The sequence below is a fragment of the Microcaecilia unicolor genome, chromosome 3 (genome assembly GCF_901765095.1).
Source record: "Microcaecilia unicolor chromosome 3, aMicUni1.1, whole genome shotgun sequence".
Classification (NCBI taxonomy): domain Eukaryota; kingdom Metazoa; phylum Chordata; class Amphibia; order Gymnophiona; family Siphonopidae; genus Microcaecilia; species Microcaecilia unicolor.
In genome coordinates, this window is record NC_044033.1 from 8537244 (window position 1) to 8557166 (window position 19923).

At 44.8% G+C, this 19923-nt stretch overlaps 1 protein-coding gene across 3 annotated transcripts in view; it reads left to right on the forward strand.

The window, feature by feature from the left end:
• SLC29A1 (solute carrier family 29 member 1 (Augustine blood group)) overlaps nucleotides 1-19923 on the forward strand; it is a 309536-nt gene that overhangs the window by 220701 nt on the left and 68912 nt on the right. For all 3 annotated transcript variants that reach the window (XM_030195748.1, XM_030195747.1, XM_030195749.1), the window contains one exon: nucleotides 12874-12967. In XM_030195748.1, the coding sequence (XP_030051608.1) occupies nucleotides 12874-12967 (94 nt within the window). The remainder of the gene's footprint in view (nucleotides 1-12873; nucleotides 12968-19923) is intronic.

The following is a 19923-nucleotide window of genomic DNA, read 5'->3' on the forward strand; positions in this document are numbered from 1 at the left end:
CCCTGCTCAAAAGAGCTTACAATCTAAATCAGGACAAACAGACAGGACCAAAAAGGATAAGGGAAGGACAGACAGAAGGACACATAAGGATAAGATAAAAGTTACGTCAGGAGTTGAAAGCAGCATCATACAGGTAGGCCTTAGTGTAATCAACTGTAATAGACAACCAGTTAGCTCATTTTCGAAAGAGAAGGGCGCCCATCTTCCGACACAAATCGGGAGATGGGCGTCCTTCTCTCAGGGGCGGCCAAATCGGCATAATCGAAAGTCAATTTTGGCCGGCCTCAACTGCTTTCTGTCACAGGGACGGCCAAAGTTCAAGGGGATGTGTTGGCAGTGTACCAAAGGCGGGACGGGGGCGTGGTTAACAGATGGCCGTCCTCGGACGATAATGGAAAAAAGAAGGGTATCCCTGACGAGCATTTGGCCGACTTGGTCCCTTTTTGTTCATGACAAATCCTCGAAAATGTGCCCAAACTTACCAGATGACCACCGGAGGGAATCGTGGATCACCTCCCCTTACTCCCCCAGTGGTTACCAACCCCCTGCCACCCAAAAAAACTAATTAAAAAATATTTTTTCCAGCCTCTATGCCAGCCTCAAATGTCATACCCAGCTCCCTGACAGCAGTATGCAGGTTCCTGGAGCAGTTTTTAGTGGGTGCAGTGCACTTCAGGCAGGCGGACCCAGGCCCATCTCCCCCCTACTGTTACACTTGTGGTGGTAAATGTGAGCCCTCCAAAACCCACCTGAAACCCACATCTAGGTGCCCCCCTTCACCCTTTAAGGGCTATGGTAATGTTGCACAGTTGTGGGGAGTTGGTTTTGGGGGGCTCAGCACACAAGGTAAGGGAGCTATGCACCTGGGAGCAATTTGTGAAGTCCACTGCAGTGCCCCCTAGGGTGCCCGGATGGTGTCCTGGCATGTGAGAGGGACCAGTGCACTACGAATGCTGGCTCCTCCCATGACCAACGGGTTTGGATTTGACCATTTTTGAGATGGCCGTCCTCGGTTTCCATTATAGGCAAAAACCGAGGCCGGCCATCTCTTAAGGTCGACCTGAATGTTGAGATTTAGCCATCCCTGACCGTATTATCGAAATGAAATTTGGACGCCCAACTTGTTTCAATAATGCGGGTTGCCCCGCCCTTTTGCAGCACCATCCTTAGAGATGGGCGCCCTTATAGATGGGCGCCCCCTTTCGATTATGCCCCTCCAGGTCATCAGTAAACACTCAAATTCAATCATTCGTTCAATCAATCAATCACCACAGGGAGCAGTCACTCACTGTTCCCAGAAGCACTAAGCTGCATAGTCTAACAAATGCCTGCTTCAACAAATTCTTGAATGCCAGAATGTTCGTTTCTTTCCTAAGAAGTAACGGCAGTTTGTTCCACTCAAGCAGGCAAACACAGCGAAGGTGACACCAACGATGATGAAAAAGCGAAGTCCAACGGACTCCTGTAGTTTGCATCAGAAGTTTGCAATGGACTCAACCAGCATCGTGTTTCGGCCACAAAGGCCTGTCTCAGGAGTCCCTGTAGTGTGGAAGTGTTTAACTCCTCAGTGCTAAGTGGTTGGGAGGCGGGGATAGTGGTGGGCAGACTTATACGGTCTGTGCCAGACCTGGTGGTGGGAGGCGGGACTGGTGGTTTGGAGGCGGGGATTGTGCTGGGCAGACTTATACTGTCTGTGCCAGAGCCGGTGGAGGGAGGCGGGGCTGGTGGTTTGAAGGCGGGGATAGTGCTGGGCAGACTTATACGGTCTGTGCCAGAGCCGGTGGAGGGAGGCGGGGCTGGTGGTTTGAAGGCGGGGATAGTGCTGGGCAGACTTATATGGTCTGTGCCCTGAAGAGGACAGGTACAAATCAAAGTAGGGTATACACAAAAAGTAGCACATATGAGTTTATCTTGTTGGGCAGACTGGATGGACCGTGCAGGTCTTTTTCTGCCGTCATCTACTATGTTACCACGTATGCTCTATAACGTCTGAAAACAAATACAGTAATACCTCGGTTTTCGTTGACTTCGGTTATTGTCTGTTTCGATTTTCGTCTATTTTTTCCGTGAAAAATTTGTCTCAGATTTCATTGGCGAGTGCTAATACTACAGTTACATGTAAGTGATTACTGCTTATACAGTATTTGGTGTAATGTGTTTATTTTGCGTTTTTCAGTTAAATGTTCATTTATTCTTTACATTAGTCTTTTATATTCATATGGAAATAATTGCCTCGGATTTCGCCGATTGTTTTCGAACGGATTATCAACGAAAACCGAGGTATCACTGTACACCTAAACACAGATGTATCAACACAGGAGCGCTCACTTCCAAAATGGTTTTGCTCCTGTGTTGATACATCTGTGTTTAGGTGTATTTGTTTTCAGACGTTACAGAGCACTGAGGAGTTAAACACTTCCACAGGGCAGGGCCGCCGAGAGACTGGGCCAGGCCTGGGACAAGGCCGACTCCAGGCCTCCCCCCCCCCACCCAAGGTCGCCGGGCCCACCTGCCACCGGGTCCTCTCTCCGCCACCAGGCCCTCTCTCCTCCCCCGGGCCCTCTGCACTGACCTTAAGCGCCTCACCTTCGAAAGCGCAGCTACAAGCAGCTGCAGACCACTCCTTCCTTCCGTGTCCCGCCCTCGTAGAAGTTACATCAGGCGAGGGCGGGACACGGAAGGAAGGAGTGGTCTGCTGCTGCTTGCTGCGCTTTCGAAGGTGAGGCGCTTAAGTTCAATGCCAAGGAGCGACGGAAGGCAGGCGGACCAGACTGCGCCGGTGGCGCCGTGCCCCCCCCCCCCCCGGAGGCCCGGGCCCGGGGAACTTTGTCCCCCCCCTGTCCCCCCCTCTCGGCGGCCCTGCTACAGGGACTCCTGAGGCAGGCCTTTGTGGCCGAAACACGATGCTGGTTGAGTCCATTGGAAACTTTTGATGCGAACTACCGGAGTCCGTTGTATGTTTTGTTTTTCCATCATCTTTGGTGTCACCTTCGCTGTGTTTTCCTGATTGCTTTGACCTGCACAAGGGTCTTCTGTTCTTCTGTGTTTGTCAAGTTTGTTCCACTCGACAGGACCCTGCTGCTGAGAAAATCCTCCTCCTTGTAAAGTTCAGGCTGAAAGAGCTGGAAATTTGGTACTTCCAACATACAGGAGGCTTCCGAGTGAAGTGTTTGTGCAGGTTTATACCAATGCAAACAGTCAGATAGCGTGATGACTCCTGATACGGACTCTTACGAAGCGTCTGTTCACGCTTTCCAAAAATACTAGGACTAGGGGGCATGTGATGAAACTACAGTGTAGCAAATTTAAAACAAATCGGAGAAAATGTTTCTTCACCCAACGCGTAATTAAACTCTGAAATTCGTTGCCGGAGAACATGGTGAAGGCTGTTAGCTTGGCAGAGTTTAAAAAGGAGTTAGACGATTTTCTAAAGGACAAGTCCATAAACCGCTACTAAATGGACTTGGGGAAAAATCCACAATTCCAGGAATAACATGTATAGAATGTTTGTACGTTTGGGAAGCTCGCCAGGTGCCCTTAACCTGGATTGGCCGCTGTCGTGGACAGGATGCTGGGCTCGATGGAGCCTTGGTCTTTTCCCAGTGTGGCATTACTTACGTATGTACTAAAGTCAGCAGTTAAAACCGGATCCTCTCTGATACAGTCAACCACTGCAGTTTCTTATGAAAAGGCGAAATATGTTCATTCGTAGACAACCCACATAACAGACAAATTGTAGAATTTTGAACTATTTGCAAGACTGAATGCAAGTGGCTGGTAAAACCAATATACTCAATGTTGCAATAGTCGAGTCCTGTCCATACTAGACTCTGTAGTACTTGTTGAAAATCTGTTTGAGAAATTAATGAAATCCCAGACAGAGTCGATCCTCTAGTTAAAATAAAGAAGATTTTTTTTGCATGTATCTTGTCCATCTTTTCCAAAACCCTGAGCAAAATGGGCTCAAACAGCCCAGCAAGCAGGTTGAATGGTTCTGGAGGATAGCTGGGAACCAGAGAAGCCAGGGTTCAAAACCCACTGCCAGAGTTAGCTTGGCAGAGTTAGCTTGGCAGAGTTTAAAAAGGGGTTAGACGGTTTCCTAAAGGACAAGTCCATAAACCGCTACTAAATGGACTTGGGAAAAATCTACAATCCCAGGAATAACATGTATAGAATGTTTGTACGTTTGGGAAGCTGGCCAGGTGCCCTTGGCCTGGATTGGCCGCTGTCGTGGACAGGATGTTGGGCTCGATGTTGTGGCATTACTTATGTGCACCTTGTAATCTTCAGCAAGTAGCACAGGTACCTTTCTTGCAAACATAACACAGCTAATTTTGAAAATACAGGAATAAATTGTTGCTTCCCCAACATAACTCTACCTTCAAAATTCCTCCACAGCCATGCAAACAAAAGTGTCCCTGCTGGAGATGATTTGATAAGCATTTCCATGTGAAGAAAGCATTGTGGAGGCAGAAATAGCCATTCACAAAATTGCCTGGTGTATCTGCATTTCAACTCATACATATGCACCCTGTATATGCAGGGGTTGGTGTGACCCCAGCATCGCCATTGCAGGGTGCGGGATGGAGACTTGTGCTCACAGTTTATAAAATGAATACATAGAATAAAGCAGGAAATGTATGCACACTTCAGCCCAGCTGCATGTCTTTCCCATGCGGTCATAATACTAGGGAAATTATAGGCACATGTTCCCTTTTTCAAACTGGTGAAATTTTCACATGCAAATAGCCATCTGACCCGCCTGAGTAGCCATTTCTAAAGGCAAATATCTTTTGAAAAGTGTCCTGTGAGGGAGTAATTTGATAAATCATTTTCTGTGTGGAATTCCTCTCATATGAGGAAAGGCTAAAGAGGTTAGGGCGCTTCAGCTTGGGAAAGACACGGATGAGGGGAGATATGATTGAGTGGTGGAGAATGAGTAGAAGTAAATCGATTTTTTTTAGTGGTTCCAAAAGTACAAAGACTAAGGAACACTTGAGGAAGTTACATGGAAATACTTTTAAAACAAATAGGAGGAAATATTTTTTCACTCAAAGAACAGTTAAGTTCTGGAACTCATTGCCGGAGGACGTAATAACAGCGGTTAACGTATCTGGGTTTAAAAAAGGTTTGGACAAGTTCCTGGAGGAAAAGTCTATAGTCTGCTATTGAGGCGATAGTTCTCTGGCAACCTGACAGCCTGTTGAATCTTTTCTTGCAGATCCTATGTGTTCTCTTACGTCTTTTCTCCCTATCATTGTTGTATTACTGTTGTGTTACTATTTATTTGTTGTTTTCATGTATGCTGTTATTGAAATAGCAAGAAAAAGATTGAGGGAGGATATTTGCATATTTTATTGACTTTGAAAAGCTTTTGACTCTATATGGAATCCTGACCTCAACCTCCAAGTACTGTAAACTGGAATTGGGGGAAAACCTATGATATAATTAGATTAAGGAATTCATCTATCAATAAACAGATAACTTCAGCTGTGAGTGGAGGAGTGGCCTAGTGGTTAGGGTGGTGGACTTTGGTCCTGGGGAACTGAGGAACTGAGTTCGATTCCCACTTCAGGCACAGGTAGCTCCTTGTGACTCTGGGCAAGTCACTTAACCCTCCATTGCCCCATGTAAGCCGCATTGAGCCTGCCATGAGTGGGAAAGCGCGGGGTAGAAATGTAACAAAAATAAAATAGATACTATTGGAGATTCTACATGGAATGTTGCTACTATTGGAGATTCTACATGGAATGTTGCTATTCCACTAGGCTGCGCAGGCTTCTGTTTCTGTGAGTCTGACGTCCATGTAAGCCGCATTAAGCCTGCCATGAGTGGGAAAGCACAGGGTACAAATGTAACAAAAATAAAATAGATACTATTGGAGATTCTACATGGAATGTTGCTACTATTGGAGATTCTACATGGAATGTTGCTATTCCACTAGCAACATTCCATGTAGAAGGCTGCGTGGCCACATTGGTGATCTGCAAGGGCCGACTTCTACATGGAATGTTGCTAGTGGAATAGCAACATTCCATGTAGAATCTCAAATAGTAGCAATAGTGGAGGAATGGCCTAGTGGTTAGGGTGGTGGACTTTGGTCCTGGGGGGAACTGAGGAACTGAGTTCCATTCCTACTTCAGGCACAGGCAGCTCCTTGTGACTCTGGGCAAGTCACTTAACCCTCCATTGCCCCATGTAAGCCGCATTGAGCCTGCCATGAGTGGAAAAGCGCGGGGTACAAATGTAACAAAAATAAAATAGATACTATTGGAGATTCTACATGGAATGTTGCTATTCCACTAGCAACATTCCATGTAGAAGGCTGCACTGGCTTCTGTTTCTGTGAGTCTGACGTCCTGTCCTGCACGTACGTGCAGGACGTCAGACTCACAGAAGCAGAAGCCTGCGCGGCCACATTGGTGATCTGCAAGGGCCGACTTCTACATTGAATGTTGCTAGTGGAATAGCAACATTCCATGTAGAATCTCAAATAGTAGCAACAGTGGAGGAGTGGCCTAGTGGTTAGGGTGGTGGACTTTGGTCCTGGGGAACTGAGGAACTGAGTTTGATTCCCACTTTAGGCACAGGCAGCTCCTTGTGACTCTGAGAAAGTCACTTAACCTCCATTGCCCCATGTAAGCTGCATTGAGCCTGCCAAGAGTGGGAAAGCGCGGGGTACAAATGTAACAAAAAAAAAAACAAGGGATGAGACAGGGATGTAGGTTAAGCTCATCAATGATCTTCAGCCCCAGGGCTAAAACATGGGTTAATAATTTCCAAACTTGCACAGAAAATGGAGATAATTTTAGAAGTTGCCGTTGGAGGTCGTGGCAGCCATTTTGACTGTGGAGGTGGCATGGGCAGGATTGAGTGGGGATTGCTCATGCCCCCACTCACCACTAGACTACTGGGCTGGTATATAGGCCCATGGGGGGGGGGCTATGGGTGGGTACAGAAGAAGGGCTTTTTCTGTTCGGGGGGGGGAGAGAGAGGTAGTGGGAGATCTTTCAATTTGAGGGGGGAGCCATGGTGGCAGAGGAGGGAGAGGGGGGAAGGGGAGGAATGCTGGAATATAAATTCTTTCACTTAACATCCCCCCCCCCCTTTATATTTTAGGGAAAATGCTATCTTGCTTTGTATTTATATGGGTTTCTATTGGAGTATATATGGCATCTAGCAATTTCCTTTCTATGCAAAATCCGACTTTCTAGTCTGATTTTATGAAGCTCACCCCAGCACATTAGTAATGCCGTTACAGCTTTGGTGGACCATTGGCCAGTGAAAATCTTAGTGAAATGTATTTAAACTAAGATTATCTGTCACCGCATTTTGGCACTACTCTATTTTAACTTTCATGCTTCATAACATCGGCTCTCACAACTCTCCCCTGACGCACGTTTAAGTCTTTCGTCAGGCATGTACTCCATGTGCACACGTATCTTATTACCAAGTCCGTATGTACATCACAACTCCGCCCCCTGGGAAGTTTACATGTATGGCACGTAGTTGGAACGTGTGTACATTATATGTTATATAACATGTCTTATAGTCCACCACGTTCCTTATCAGTTTAAGGCGGGTTTCAGGAACAACTTTCTGGGAATTACAATAAGTACATAAGTAATGCCATACTGGGAAAAGACCAAGGGTCCATCGAGTCCAGCATCCTGTCCACGACAGCAGCCAATCCAGGCCAAGGGCACCTGGCAAGCTTCCCAAACGTACAAACATTCTATACATGTTATTCCTGGAATTGTGGATTTTTCCCCAAGTCCATTTAGTAGCGGTTTATGGACTTGTCCTTTAGGAAACCGTCTAACCCCCTTTTAAACTCTGCCAGTAACACAATACAACATATTCCTTCCTAAACCATAACTAGAATCAAGTTCATGGAACTAAAAAAAATGTTTAAACATTTTTCCTAAACAATGCATAATGTTGGCAACTTCACAAAAGTATGCGAAGTGAATTCCTTGATGAAGCCATCTGATAATAAAGTGAGGCAAAGAAACGTCTAACTTTTAAAGCAGTAGCCTTAGGAAATTGCAAGAAAAATTGGTTTCGTGTATTGGATCTACAAAGAAGATTCACAAGATGCATCATATACAAAGGAGCTGCACCTGACAGAATCTTAAATACCATTACACAGGTTTTGAATAGGATGCGTTCTTTGATTGGCAACCAATGTAATTTCAGAGAGTGTCCGCTCACTGAGTCCTAATGTGTCAGCCCATAGATTAATCTGACCGTCGTATTTTGCATGATCTGCAGTTGGTCTAAAAATAATACTCTGAACAGCCTGTTAGCGCTAAGTTACTGTAATCAAGAGGTCCTTTTCCTAAGCCATGTAGGCGCCTACACGCACCCAACGTGCGTCAATTTGGAGTTCGGTAATTTCATTTTTTACGTGCATCCTTTACGCGCACTGGCAAATAATTTTATTTTCTGCCGCACGGGGACGGTAATCAGCATTTGAACACACGCGTACACCATTACCACCCGGTTAACGCATGAGACCTTCCCGCTGAGTGAACGGGTGGTGGTAAGGTCTCAGGCCCAAAATGGACGTGCGCCAATTTTTATTTTGTCACACGTCCATTAAAGGCGGTTAGCTTAGCAGAGTTTTTGGACGGCTTCCAAGTCCATAGACCATTATTAAATGGACTTGGGGAAATCCACTATTTCTGGGATAAGCAGTATAAAATGTTTTGTACATTTTTGGGATCTGAATCAACATTAATTCAATTCTGTAAAAGTGAGAATAGCTTTTTAGGATCAGGTTCACTCCCCACTAATTTGGAATAACTACTACTACTACTAAACATTTCTAGAGCGCTACTAGGGTTACGCAGCGCTGTACAGTTTAACAAAGAAGGACAGTCCCTGCTCCAAGGAGCTTACAATCTAAAGGATGAAATGTCAAGTTGGGGCAGTCTAGAATAGAGGTGTAGTGGTTAGGTGCCGAAGGCGACATTGAAGAGGTGGGCTTTGAGCAAGGATTTGAAGATGGGCAGGGAGGGGGCCTGGCGTATGGGCTCAGGGAGTTTATTCCAAGCATGGGGTGAGGCGAGACATAAAAAGTGTGTTTCTTAACTATCAAAAGAGCTTTATAGTTATGAATCTGCTCTCTCCATGGATACCCTTGCATGGTAGCAGAAGAGCCACTTTCCATTTCTAAAACATAAGAACATAAGAATAGCCATTCTGGGTCAGATCAATGGTCCATCTAGCCCAGTATCCTGTTTCGAAGAGTGGCCAATCCAGGTCACAAGTACCTGGCAGAACCCCAAATAGTGGAAACATCCCATGTTACCAATCCTGGGGCAAGCAATGGCTTCAAATAACAGACTATGGACTCTTCCTCCAGGAACTTATCCAAACCTTTTTTTAAACCCAGATACGTTACTCTATGCATCCCCTCAGCTTGCAAACCAAGCTCCGCCCAGGGGAATGTCTTTTAACATGTTTGTTAATCAGTGTCTTGTAAGCTAAAGTTGTGACCGGTGGTGGGTAGGTGCTTTGGAAGAAACCCAGTCAGACTTCAGTGCAGAGTTACACAGTTCGTTAGGAATTTTGGTATTCCAGCACATTACAGAATAGTTTAGTGATGATACAGTTAACACAAATTCCTCTTAGTGACTTCATTAGGGGTATCCCCATGTTTGTCGACTGATGATGTGAAAAGATCGCTTCTGATATCTCCAGTTGGTGAGTGCCTTCTAGAAATGAAATAAAAGGGTTAACGCACAGCATCTTATAAATCGGAGGACGTCACCAGCCCCCCCTGTGGCATCAAGTCCATGTGCTGCTGGATATAAAGTTACTGAGGGACACAGCAAACTGTGCTTGATTTAGACAAAATTAAGAACGAGTCAACTTCTTATTCTGGCAGAGCATTTGAAAGTTACGCCCTGTCAAAGGACGGGGATTAAAATAGGCAGTCTGACAGAGCCTGGGGCTCCTCTCAGCAAAGAATGTCAGCCACAGGGCGGCAAAGCGTGACAGGTGTGTAGCATCACACCCTGCTTGGTTCACCAGGGCTGTGCTAGAAATATTCCTAACCCCATATTCAAGCAAGGTGTGTCGTTCGTGCCCAGTGCAGCTCCCTGCCAAGCCATGAAATCACTGAAAAGCAAAAGCAATCTGTGGAGTAAGTTCAAGTCTCCAGCTTCATGTTTTGGTTCTTCCTCTCAGCCAGATATTCACCCCTGGCTCCCTGACCCCCAGGCCCATCAGTTCTCTTGTCTTTCGTTTCAGCAGGGTGGTCTGGCATTTCTAGCTCTCCTTCCCCTCAGGACTCCATCTCCAGGGCTTTAACAAATACCTTTGTATCTGGAAGACCAAAGAGAATCCAGGAGTCGGCCAGGGCTGTTTTCCAGTTTCAAGTTTACTAAAAGCTTGTTATACTGTCTATAAGTAGAACTTTCTAAGCAATATACAATATGTACTTCTCAAAAGAATGAAAAGGAAAGGAACTCCATTATAGTATAGGAAAGGCATAGGCTGGAGGCAGGAGAGGAGTGAGTGGGGATCCTGCCCCCTTAAGGACCCTGCAGCTGTCAAGTAAGGTGGGAGAGATTGGGGGATAAGGCAGTAACCTGTAAGGGGGGGGGTCTACTTTACCGGCGAGTGGGTAGGACTTCATGGCCAACGATATGGATTCAAAGTAGCCATCTTTTTTTTCACAATTTAAAATCCGGGTTGCCTGGAGGGGGCATGGGCAGACATGGACCGTGGTCCACTAGGAAATTTTACAAAAGGGAAATCTTTAAAAGGCCCTACCAGTGTTCCCAGAAGACAGTAGCTAATTCTGTTCAGATATAGTCAACTTTCAAGAGTACTGCAGCTTGCCAAATATTTTCATGAGTTGTGCTACTCCATTTGCATAATAATGAGTTGTTTTGCTTACATTTGCATGCAACACAGTTCATTACTTTTTAACTTGTATTACGGTGTATGTACTTTGTTATCCACACTGGAGACATGTGTTTCTGGATTTGTGTAATGTTCTGAAATAAATGAGACAAGCAATCCCACAAAAGTCAACACAAACAAGCCAAGGAGTGGGAATTACCAGGATGTTGAACCAAGGAAGGTAGAACGAGTCTTTATTGTAAACAATTCACTTAAAAACAGCACATCATAAGGTAAACCAGGCTTCACTGAAGCATGAACTACACCTTCTGTGTTTCATCAGGAGTCCAGGCAAATAGGACCAAATATAACACACAGCAGCAGGAAAATCCAGGCATGCAATCGGTGAACCTATATATGTGGAAGCACACACATAAATACCCCAAGTCTAACAAATCAACTCATACATCTCCTTAGGCTCAAATAATATTTTTTAAATTTTCTCTTAATGCAAGTAAAAACAATTCTACAAAAAAAATTTTTGTATATCAAAATGTGCTCAGTCCGTGCCTGGTGCAACCATTATATCCCCAGGGAGAATATGTGGTCATGTCACAGTTGGAACCATCACTGCACATTCGATGTTCCACCTCCTTAAATGTATGTACATACACCCAAACCTAATGTAAGGCCTTCACCATATATAAGGTAGTATATTAAATTGAAATTATCACATTTTCATATTTGTTGACAAAACATTGCCCAACCTTCTTAGACCCTACTAACTTATTCCTACATTAAATATATGGAGGTACATGCATATTCAGTGACACTAATATAACTATCTCCACAAACAAAACAAACAGATCTGTCCAAAAGAATGCACAGCTAATATTATAATAATCACTTCCCTTAAGGATATCTCGTGCTCTTGTTGGTGCTCAAAACATACTCATACATTCGTCCATTCTTTCTCTCAATTTCAATCCATATTCCCTTTGACTCTGGCCGAGTTTCACACATCTTCATCAGAAAGGGAAATCATAACAAAACCATTATAATCCTATAACGGTCAGCAACCCCGAGTGGGTTCGTATCTGGAACAACCCCCACACACCGGGAAGAGCCGGTGAAGCCAAGTTGCTATTGTAAACAGTCAAATACTGCTGGTGCCGATCGTATTTCTAGATGGACACTTGCGAACCGAGTATCATTGTAGGGAGATACGATGATACTTGGTTTGCAAGTATGCCCGGATTTTCCCAATTCTGTGTGCTTTATTTGGTCCTATTTGCCTGGACTCCTGACGAAGGCATAGGCAGAAACACGAACAGTGTAGAGTCCATGCTTCAGTGAAGCCTTAAGACTTGTACGTTCCTCGGTTCATCACCCTGGTCATTCACACTCCTTGGCTGCCTGAAATAAATGAGTAAATGTAGCAGGACTGGATATTGAGATTCATATGGGAATTTATCTGCTCAACTATCCTCGAGTGAAGAAATTGCTTCAAGGCACACTCAATGGGCCGTTTTAGTCTTTAATTCACTGTTATTTGCTGTACCGTCTCTTCTCCTCCCATACTTCCTCCCTCAGCCCTCACTTCTGCCCCGTTCTCTCCTGTTACTGCATCCTCCGTCCAGACCTCACTTCTCTCCCATGACTGTGTCCTCCAGTTGAAGCTCCCTCCTCTCCCATTACTGCTTCCTCCACCTGGATCTCACTCCTCTCTCATTACTTTGTTTTCCCCACCTTCTACCTCACTGACTCCTCTTCCCCTGTCCTCACCACTCATCCCTTCCCCCACTATTTCCTCTGTCCCCCTTCTCTCCAGTTAAATTCCTCCTCTCTTGCCTTCACCTTTTCCCCCACACTTCTGCTCACACTCTCTACCATTTGCACCTTCTCCCATTATTCCCCTCCTCTCCCCTTCCCTGCCCTGAAGCTACTCCCATTTTCCCCCCTCTCGCTGTTTCTCATGTAACTATGCCTCTCATTACCAACATCCCTCTGTTGCAGGAATTTTTCTGCTACCACGTTACGAAAGAGAAGACTTGCCAAAGCAATGAAGCCAATGCCGAACACGAGACAAAGATAAACCTGATGAACAAAGGTGAGACAGCCATCGTGGGGAGGAGGGGCAGGCAATGTGAGACTTTTCCAGTTTTTCCTGATTGCTTAGCAGCACAACCAGGTTACCCTCCCTGACAGGTAGAGTTCTGGATGACCCACTGGCACAGATCCAGCACAGATTTGCCCTCGCAGACGCCACTCAAGGGTTTCCACCTGCACAGACCTCCCTAATGGCACAGATACGGCACAGATCTCCCTATTGGCACAGGTGTGGTGCAGGGCTCGTCCTCAATATTTATTTATTTGTAACTTGATATACCGCCTTAACTGTCGAACACAACAAAGCAGTTAACAAACGTAAAATATCAAAGAGTAAAAGAAAGGAACTGTAATATTTTGATAGAAAAAGTAATACATACATTTACAAGAGAACCCAGAAAAAATTAGCACAAGCATACCAGTTAAATAAAAAGTCATTCTTCTCACTCTCTCTCCCAGCCTTCTCATTTGCCAGTATAGGCCTGCTTAAATAACCAAGCTTTCAACAGTGATTTAAATTTCTTTATATTGACTTCACCACATAAAGACAAAGGTAGAGAATTGGCAGCCAATGATTATCCTTTGAAGCAGATGTAACATGATCTAATTTACTTAAATGATAGAGGAGGCAAATAGCTGTATTCTGCAATGTCTGAAGTCTTGTAAGCAAAGATTTAGAAATACCTAAATAGAAGCATAGAAACATGACGGCAGATAAAGGCCATATGACCCATCCAGTCAGCCCATCCTCTGTAACCCCTAACTCTTCCTTTTCCTAAGCGATCCCTCATGCTTATCCCATGAACAGTCCTCAACTCCACCACCTCCACCGGGAGGCCATTCCACACCTCCACCACCCTTCCTGTGAAATAATACTTTCTTAGGTTACTCCTAAGCCTATTCCCTCTTAACTTTGTTGTATGACCCCTCATTCCAGAGCTCTCCTTCATTTGAAAAAGGCTCTCTTCCTGTACATAAATGCCTTTGAGATATTTAAACGTTTCTATCATGTCTCCTCTCTTCCAGCACACACATAAGTACATAAGTACATAAGTACATAAGTAGTGCCATACTGGGAAAGACCAAAGGTCCATCTAGCCCAGCATCCTGTCACCGACAGTGGCCAATCCAGGTCAAGGGCACCTGGCACGCTCCCCAAACGTAAAAACATTCCAGACAAGTTATACCTAAAAATGCGGAATTTTTCCAAGTCCATTTAATAGCGGTCTATGGACTTGTCCTTTAGGAATCTATCTAACCCCTTTTTAAACTCCGTCAAGCTAACCGCCCGTACCACGTTCTCCGGCAACGAATTCCAGAGTCTAATTACATGTTGGGTGAAGAAAAATTTTCTCCGATTCGTTTTAAATTTACCACACTGTAGCTTCAACTCATGCCCTCTAGTCCTAGTATTTTTGGATAGCGTGAACAGTCGCTTCACATCCACCCGATCCATTCCACTCATTATTTTATACACTTCTATCATATCTCCCCTCAGCCGTCTCTTCTCCAAGCTGAAAAGCCCTAGCCTTCTCAGCCTCTCTTCATAGGAAAGTCGTCCCATCCCCACTATCATTTTCGTCGCCCTTCGCTGTACCTTTTCCAATTCTACTATATCTTTTTTGAGATACGGAGACCAGTACTGAACACAATACTCCAGGTGCGGTCGCACCATGGAGCGATACAACGGCATTATAACATCCGCACACCTGGACTCCATACCCTTCCTAATAACACCCAACATTCTATTCGCTTTCCTAGCCGCAGCAGCACACTGAGCAGAAGGTTTCAGCGTATCATCGACGACGACACCCAGATCCCTTTCTTGATCCGTAACTCCTAACGCGGAACCTTGCAAGACGTAGCTATAATTCGGGTTCCTCTTACCCACATGATTCGGGTTCCTCTTACCCACATGTTGAGGTTCATAAGCCTGTCCCTATAAATTTTGCATTCAAGACCACTTACTAATTTCGCAGCCGCCCTCTGGACCGACTCCATCCTGTTTATATCTTTCCGTAGGTGCGGTCTCCAGAACTGCACACAGTACTCCAAATGGGGCCTCACCAGGGACTTATACAATGACACTATCACCTCCTTTTTCCTGCTGGTCATGCCTCTTTTTATGCATCCAAGCATCCTTCTGGCTTTGACCATCGCGTTTTCTACCTGTTTGGAAGCTTTAAGCTCATCAGACACAATCACCCCCAAGTCCCACTCTTCCTTCGTACACTGAAGCACTTCACCCCCTATACTGTACCGTTCCCTCGGATGATATTACAGTAGTCCAGATGAGTCACCTAAAGAGAGAGAATTAGAGAATGAAACGTATCATGCTCAAAGAACAACTGAACTGATCTCCATTGACGCAATAGAACGAACTGTGATTTACATAAAGCAGAAACCTGTGGCTCAAATGAAAGACTAGAATCCAGAGATACACAACTAAATATCGGAAGCTTGATACCGGAGTGATTAAAGTGTCAAATAATAAAAGAGGGGTAGTAGGAGCAGGCAAATGGTCAGTCAGACGCCACCATCTTGTCACAATTTAAAACAAGATGGAGGTCTGCAAGCCACCAAGTAATAGCTTGTAAACACAACTGCAGAAGATCTAAATTTGAGGGACTGACCTTATACAATAGTAAGATATCGTTGGCATATATGTGGAAACAGATACAGAATTCTTGAATGAGGGTAGCAAGTGGGCTTAAGAAAATATTGAACAAAAGACATAAAAGTATAGAACCCTGAGGTACTCCACATATTAAGACTTTATCAGAAGAAGTGGAGCAATTAGAAGTGACGAGAAAAGAACGATCTACGATTAGAACCACTGAAAAACTACTCCCGAGATCCCTAGTGGCTGTGAAAGTAATATAGAATGATCCACCAAGTCAAAGGCCGCCGACAAGTCAAGCGAAATAGCTAAGGTGAAGTAATAAAGCATCTAAATGAGACCTCAGTTCGCTAAGAACAGATGCCAGAATAGTTTCTGTACTACAAGTCGGCCTAAATCCTGATTGCCGGGGATGTAACACTAGTTTCTGCTCTACGAATTAGCTTAACTGTAGGAAGAAAACTTTCTCCATTAATACAGATTGGGACGGGTCCAGAGTGGCCTTCTTCAAGATTGCTCAAGCAGATGCTACTTTCCAATCCGGTCCAGGCCATGTACTATTCTTCAGTTTGTCAAATTGCCCCATTATAGCTTCCAGGTTTACAGAGATTTGATTCAATTTCTTGCACTGGTAAGAGGAGTGGCCTAGTGGTTAGTGCAATGGACTTTGATCCTGGGGAACGGGGTTCAATTCCCACTGCAGCTCCTTGTGACTCTGGGCAAGTCACTTAACCCTCCATTGCCCCTGGTACAAAATAAGTACCTGAATATATGTAAACCACTTTGAATGTAGTTGCAAAAACCTCAGAAAGGTGGTATATCAAGTCCCATTTCCCTTTCTCCCTTTCCCTTATGACATCACAATATCAGAAGTCAGCCAAGTATCGGGCAATCAAGCCATTGTGAAGCCATTGTGACATCACTGATGAGGTTGACTCTTACTGGTGGAATGAGTGGAGGAGTAGCCTAGTGGTTAGTGCAGTGGACTTTGATCCTGGACTGAGTTTGATTCCCACTGCAGCTCCTTGTGACTCTGGGCAAGTCACTTAACCCTCTATTGCCCCAGGTACAAATAAGTACCTGAATATATGTAAACCGCTTTGAATGTAGTTGCAAAAACCTCAGAAAGGCGGCATATCAAGTCCCATTTCCTTTTCCCCCTTTCCCTTATGACATCACAATATCAGAAGTGAGCCAAGTATTGGGCAATCTCAAGCCATTGTGACATCACTGATGAGGTTGGCTCTTATTGTTGGAATGAGTGGAGGAGTAGCCTAGTGGTTATTGCAGTGGACTTGGATCCTGGGGAACTGAGTTCAATTCCCACTGCAGCTCCTTGTGACTCTGGGCAAGTCACTTAACTGTCCATTGCTCCAGGTACAAATAAGTACCTGTATATACTACACAAACCACTTTGAATGTAGCTGCAGAAACCACAGAAAGGCAGTATATCAAGTCCCTTTTCCCTCTTTTGAGATTCTAGATGGAATACTGCTAGTGGAGGAGTAGCCTAGTGGTTAGTGCAGTGGACTTTGATCCTAGGGAACTGGGTTCAATTCCCACTATAGCTCCTTGTGACTCTGGGCAAGTCACTTAACCCTCCATTGCCCCACGTACAAATAAGTACCTGTATATACTATGTAAACCGCTTTGAATGTAAATGCGAAAAACACAGAAAGGCAGTATATCAAGTCCTCTTCCCTATACGACGTCTTCCTTCGTGAAGACCAAAGCAAAGAATTAATTTAATCTTTCCACTATGGCCTTGTCTTCCCTGAGTGCCCTTTTTACCTCTTGCAGGCTCATTTTCGAAAGAGAAGGATGCCCATCTTTCAACACAAATCAGAAGATGAGCGTCCTTCTCACAGGGTCGCCCAAATCAGTATAATCGAAAGCCGATTTGGGCGTCCCCAACTGCTTTCCGTCGCAGAGATGACCAAAGTTCACGGGGGCGTAGCGAAGGTGGGACTTGGACGTGCCTAACACATGAACGTCCTTGACCCATAATGGAAAAAGAAGGGTGTCCCTGATGAGCACTTGGACGACTTTACCTAGCCCTGTTTTTTTTTACGATCAAGGCAGAAAAAGGTGCCCGAACTGACCAGATGACCACCCAGTAGTCACTAACCCCCTCCCACCCTCAAAACAAATCTTTCAAAATATTTTTTGCCAGCGTTTATGCCAGCCTCAGGTGCCATACTCAGCTCCATCACAACAGTATGCAGGTCCCTTGAGCAGTTTTAGTGGCTGCAGTGCACTTCAGGCAGACGGACCCAGGCCCATCCCCCCCTACCTGTTACACTTGTGGTAGTAAATGTGAGCCCTCCAAAACCCACCAGAAACCCACTGTACTCACATCTAGGTGCCCCCTTCACCCATAAGGGCTGTGGTAGTGGTGTACAGTTGTGGGTAGTGGGTTTTAGGGGGATTTGCAGGGCTCAGCACACAAGGTAAGGGAGATATGTACCTGGGAGCAATTAGTGAAGTCCACTGCAGTGCCCCCTAGGGTGCCAGGTTGGTGTCCTGGCATGTCAGGGGGACCAGTGCACTACGAATGCTGGCTCCTCCCACGAGCAAAGGGCTTGCATTTGGTCCTTTCTGAGATGGGCGTCCTTGGTTTCCATTATCGCCGAAAATCAGAAATGACCAAGTCTAGGGACGACCATCTCTAAGGACGACCTAAATTTCAGGATTTGGGCGTCCCCGACCGTATTATCAAAACAAAAGATGGACACCCATCTTGTTTCGATAATACGAGTTTCCCCTCCCCTTCACCGGGACGTTTTACGAGGACGTCCGCAGCAAAACTTGGGTGTCCCTTTCGATTATGCCCTCTTGGTCTTCTAACTGATTCTTTTATCAGCTTCTTGCTTCTAAGATACCTAAAAAAAAAAAAGTTTTTACTATGTGTTTTTGCCTCTAACAGAATCTTTTTTTCAAAGTCCCTCTTTCCCTTCCTTATTTGCATTTGACTTGACATTCCTTATGCTGTTTCTTATTATTTTCAGTTGGTTCCTTCTTCCATTTTCTGAAGGATTTTCTTTTAGCTCTAATAGCTTCCTTCACCTCACTTTTTAACCATGCTGACTCATAGGAGCCAACTTTTCAACATTATTGGGGGTGCTACGTCCAATGGAAATAACCCTTCCCTGGGCACATCCAAGGAATTTTCTTAATATTGGGGGTGCTCAAGCACTCACAGCACCCACAGAGTTGGCTCCAATGTGCTGACTGTTGCTTGGTCTTCCGTCCTCCTTTTTTAATACGCAGAATATATTTGGCCTGGGCTTCCAGGATGGTGTTTTTGAACACCATCCACGCCTGATGTAAAGTTTTGACCCTTGCAGTCACTCCTCTAAGTTTTTTTTTCACCATTCTTCTCATTTTACTATATTCTCCTTTTTGAAAGTTAAATGCTAACATATTAGATTTCCTGTGTGAACTTAGTCCAGAGATAATATCAAATCTGATCATGTTATGATCACTGTTATCAAGCGGCCCCAGCACCATTACCTTCTGCACCAGATCATGTGCTCCACTAAGGACTAGGTCTAGAATTTTTCCTTCTCTCGTCGGCTCCTGTACCAGCTGCTCCATAAAGCAGTCCTTGATTTCATCAAGGAATTTTATCTCCCTAGCGTGCCCCGATGTTACATTTACCCAGTCTATATCTGGGTAATTGAAATCACCCTTTATTATTGTGTTGCCCAGTTTGTTTGCGTCCCTAATTTCCTTTAACATTTCTACATCCGTTTGTTCATCCTGGCCAGGCGGACGGTAGTACACTCCTCTCACTATCCTTTTCCCCTTTACACACGGAATTTCCATCCATAGGGATTCCAAGATGTATTTTGTATTTCCTGCAGAATTTTGTCTGTTCAGTTCAAGGCCCTCCTTACCGTATAATGCTGCCTCTCCACCAATTCGATCCACCCTATCACTGTGATATAATTTATATCCTGGTATGACAAGTGTCCTACTGGTTATCCTCCTTCCACCAGGTCTCAGGAGATGCCTAATCTTTTCATTTAGTGCAATTATATTCTAACTCTCCCATCTTATTTCTTAGGCTTCTGGTATTTGCGTACAGACGTTTCAAACAATGTTTGTTGTTACATAGTAACATAGTAGATGACGGCAGAAAAAGACCTGCACGGTCCATCCAGTCTGCCCAACAAGATAAACTCACATGTGCTACTTTTTGTGTATACCTTACCTTGATTTGTACCTGTCCTCCGGGGTGTCCACTCTGTTACAGATCTTAGTATCATCCGCAAATAGGCAAACTTTACCTTCTAACCCTTCGGCAATGTCACTCACAAATATATTGAACAGAA